The sequence below is a fragment of the Empidonax traillii genome, unplaced genomic scaffold (assembly GCF_003031625.1).
Source record: "Empidonax traillii isolate 1590-97213 ecotype Southwest subspecies unplaced genomic scaffold, ASM303162v1 scaffold3388:size33119, whole genome shotgun sequence".
In the NCBI taxonomy this organism is placed as follows: domain Eukaryota; kingdom Metazoa; phylum Chordata; class Aves; order Passeriformes; family Tyrannidae; genus Empidonax; species Empidonax traillii.
This window is the reverse complement of record NW_020958581.1, coordinates 3,235-6,437: the sequence shown is the minus strand read 5'-3', so window position 1 is coordinate 6,437 and position 3,203 is coordinate 3,235. Positions and strand designations below refer to the sequence as shown.

General features: G+C 45.4%; 1 protein-coding gene across 1 annotated transcript in view; it reads right to left on the bottom strand.

Moving 5' to 3' along the window:
* The window catches only part of LOC114072512 (olfactory receptor 14J1-like), a gene marked incomplete at its 3' end in the record, with an annotated part of 13,838 nt that extends 10,787 nt beyond the window's left edge, over positions 1–3,051 (bottom strand). The window contains exons 1-2 of the mRNA XM_027910398.1: positions 2,743–3,051; positions 502–567 (exon numbers count right to left, since the gene is read on the bottom strand). Of these exons, the coding sequence (XP_027766199.1) occupies positions 502–567; positions 2,743–3,051 (375 nt within the window). The remainder of the gene's footprint in view (positions 1–501; positions 568–2,742) is intronic.
* Between the last annotated feature and the right edge of the window lie 152 nt (positions 3,052–3,203).

Sequence of the window (3,203 nt, the reverse complement as noted above, 5' to 3'; positions counted from 1 at the left end):
AGGTTTCACAGTCATGAATAACCTGGGAAATAGTGTCCATGGTTATATCCACCCCTCGGTCTCGTGCCCATCTATAGGTGGCATCTCGGCCCTGATGGCCTGAAGCATCATGGGCCCATCGAGCTAGGAACAACTCTCCCTTTTGCTGCCAGTCTAGGTCTACTTGTGACACCTCGACTTGTGCAGCACAGCCTGCCTGTCTGTTGTGAGCATGTTCTTCATTAGCTCAATCCTTGGGTACATGGGCATCTACATGGCGGACTCTCACATTCAGTTTCTTTGCTCTGGCAGAGATGTTTTGCCACAAATCGGCAGCCCAGATGGGTTTTCCTCTACGTCTCCAATTCATTTTCTTCCACCTGTCTAGCCATCCCCATGGGGCATTGGCTATCATCCACGAATCGGTGTATAGGTAGAGCTTTGGCCATACTTCTCTTTCTGCAATGTCCAGGGCCAATTGGACAGCTTTGAGTTCTGCAAACTGACTCGATTCACCTTTACCTTCAGTGGCTTCCGCCACCCGTCGGGTGGGACTCCACACAGCTGCTTTCCACTTCCATCTTCTTCCTACAATGCGGCAAGAACCGTCAGTGAAAAGGGCATAGCGTGTCTCTTCATCTGGCAGCTGATTATATGGCGGAGCTTCTTCAGCTCGACTCACTGGCTCTTCTTCTTCTTCTTCATCTGCTAGACTGAAGTTCCCACCTTCAGGCCAATTGGTTATAATTTCCAAAATTCCAGGGCGATTCGAGTTTCCCATTCGGACACGTTGTGTAATCAAAATCATCCACTTGCTCTATGTGGTATCAGTGGCATGATGCGTAGAGGGTACTTTATTTTTGAACATCTAGTTCAGCACTGGTAATCGGGGTGCCAGGAAGAGTTGTGTTTTGGTACCAATCACTTTTGAGGCTGCTCGTATGTCTTTATATGTTGCTAAGATTTCTTTTTCCATAGGGGTGTAATTGGCTTCAGAACTTCTGTAGTTTCGGTTCTAGAAATCAAGTGGTCGCCCTCACATTTCACCAGGCATTTTTTGCCAGAGGCTCCAGGAAGGACCTTTATTTCCAGTAGTAAAGTACATTCTTTACATTTGGGTTCGTTCTGACTGGCTCAAGAGCCACAGCATGTGCAGTTTCTTGCTTGGTTTGCCTGAAAGCCTGTTGTTGTTCAGGACCCCACTGGAAGTTGTTCTTTTTACGGGTCACAAAGTAAAGAGGGCTTACAATTTGGCTGTACTCAGGGATATGCATCCTCCAGAAGCCTATGGCTCCCAGAAAAGCTTGGCTTTCTTTCTTGTTTGTTGGTGGAGTTATTGCTACGATCTTATTGATCTGTTGGAATTTGACGTCTATCTTGCCATTTCACCCCTAGGTGTCGGAGAAGGAAGACCCGACCACCTTACACAGATTGGTCCATTGAGCCTCGTTTATTAGCAATAATCAGAAGGCTTATATATGGTACATAATTAGCTCATGCATATTGCAAAACTCAAGCTGCTGATTGGCTGTATTTACTACAAGGCTATTAGCATCTATGCTTCTTTGTTCTCCTAAAAGTCCCTTTGTTCCTCCTGTGATCACCAAGTTATACATTGTCTCTTCTTTGATCATCAAGGCTAGAACACCAGATGTCCTGATATCATTAGCGACCTCGCATTTTGCTACTTTAAATATTTTGCTACTCTAAATACTTTTCCCAAGGGATCATTTCCTGCTGGTTGTGTCCTTTCTCACGCAGCCACTGAACTACAATATTCTCCACAGTTCCCCCGTTTTCTGTAAATTGAGTGACATTGACTTGCCACAGTCGTGAAACCATATTATTAAGCATTTTTTGCACGCAAGAAAGTATGCACGGAATGATTATTGCAAGCCCAAGCAAGATAACAAGTCCTACTATAACATAAAAGACTATGGAGCGTAACCATCCAGACAATCCGAATCCTTTCAACCAAGCATCTAAACCCCAAGCATCACTCTCAGTGATATGAGTAAGTCTTTGTCTCAGGGTTTGCAATTCTCCATGAATACTTGTGGAGTGATCTGATAGGTTTAGACAACACATTCCTTCACAGGCATTGGAGGGGGTTGGTCCCTTTCTTTCCGTACATCCCGAAATCTTCCGAACGCCAGGCCCTGTCTACCCACATTTTCCCCCTCTCCATGCCATATAAAGCAGGCTATAATCTAAGAAGTGCAAAATATTGTCACAGAGGTCATAGAGGTCAAAAGTTTTTAAGGCTCATCAAGTGGTTTAAAGGAAGTTCTAGAGAGGTAGAAAGAAGTGTCTTAACACTGAGATATAGAATTGTGAGCTAGTGCAAACTATGTGGAACTACTTCGGTTTAAGGCATTATCTACAGCATTTGCCACTGTTTGACCACCATGATGTTGATGGATTTAAGGCGGTTCTCAACAAAGGATACGAGCTTGTTAAAAATGCAGGGTCTGAAAACCAGTGCTAAAAGGAGTATTGTCCCTAAAAGGGACCCTAAAAGGGACCGATAAGAGAGGATAGCAAGGTGGTGAGCCATGGTGCTTGATCAAACAGTGATGTGAACCAATCCTGTGATTCCCTATCCCTTTTTCGACTTTCTAATCTCTCACGCAGCTTGGCCATGGTGTCTTTCACTAACCCTGTGTGGACTGCGAAAACGCAGCACTCCTCTTTAAGAGCAGCACACAGCCCGCCTGCTTGTAAGAACAGAATGTCTAGTCCTCTGCGATTTTGCAGAACCACCTCGGACAGTGACTTAAGCGAGTTTGCGAGAGCTGTGATGGACTCTTCGATTCGGGCTATGTCCTCGTCTATTGCTATTTTTAGAGCGCTGAATTCTCTGTTCTGACGGACTAGGGACGCTATCCCTGTACCTGCTCCGGTACCTCCTGCAAGCATCAGTAAGGCTACGGTCACTGCTGTGATGGGCTCTCGCTTTGCTAAGTGATGGTCTGGGACAGTCATGGAATCGTACACGTAGTTCTCGGGGTGGAAATAGATTTTGGGGATCACTATCACTTGGACACAGTACTCTGAGGATTTGTTAAACATTGTTAAAGATATGCAAGGGGTGAGTCCTGTGGAGGAACAGGCCCACTTAGTGTTAATGGCCGGGATTAACCATTTTGCTTGGGTTGTGTGATGTGCTTCTCTAGCGCATAATTGACTTTCCTGTTGTGGGACTTGGCCTATGCACGTTCCGC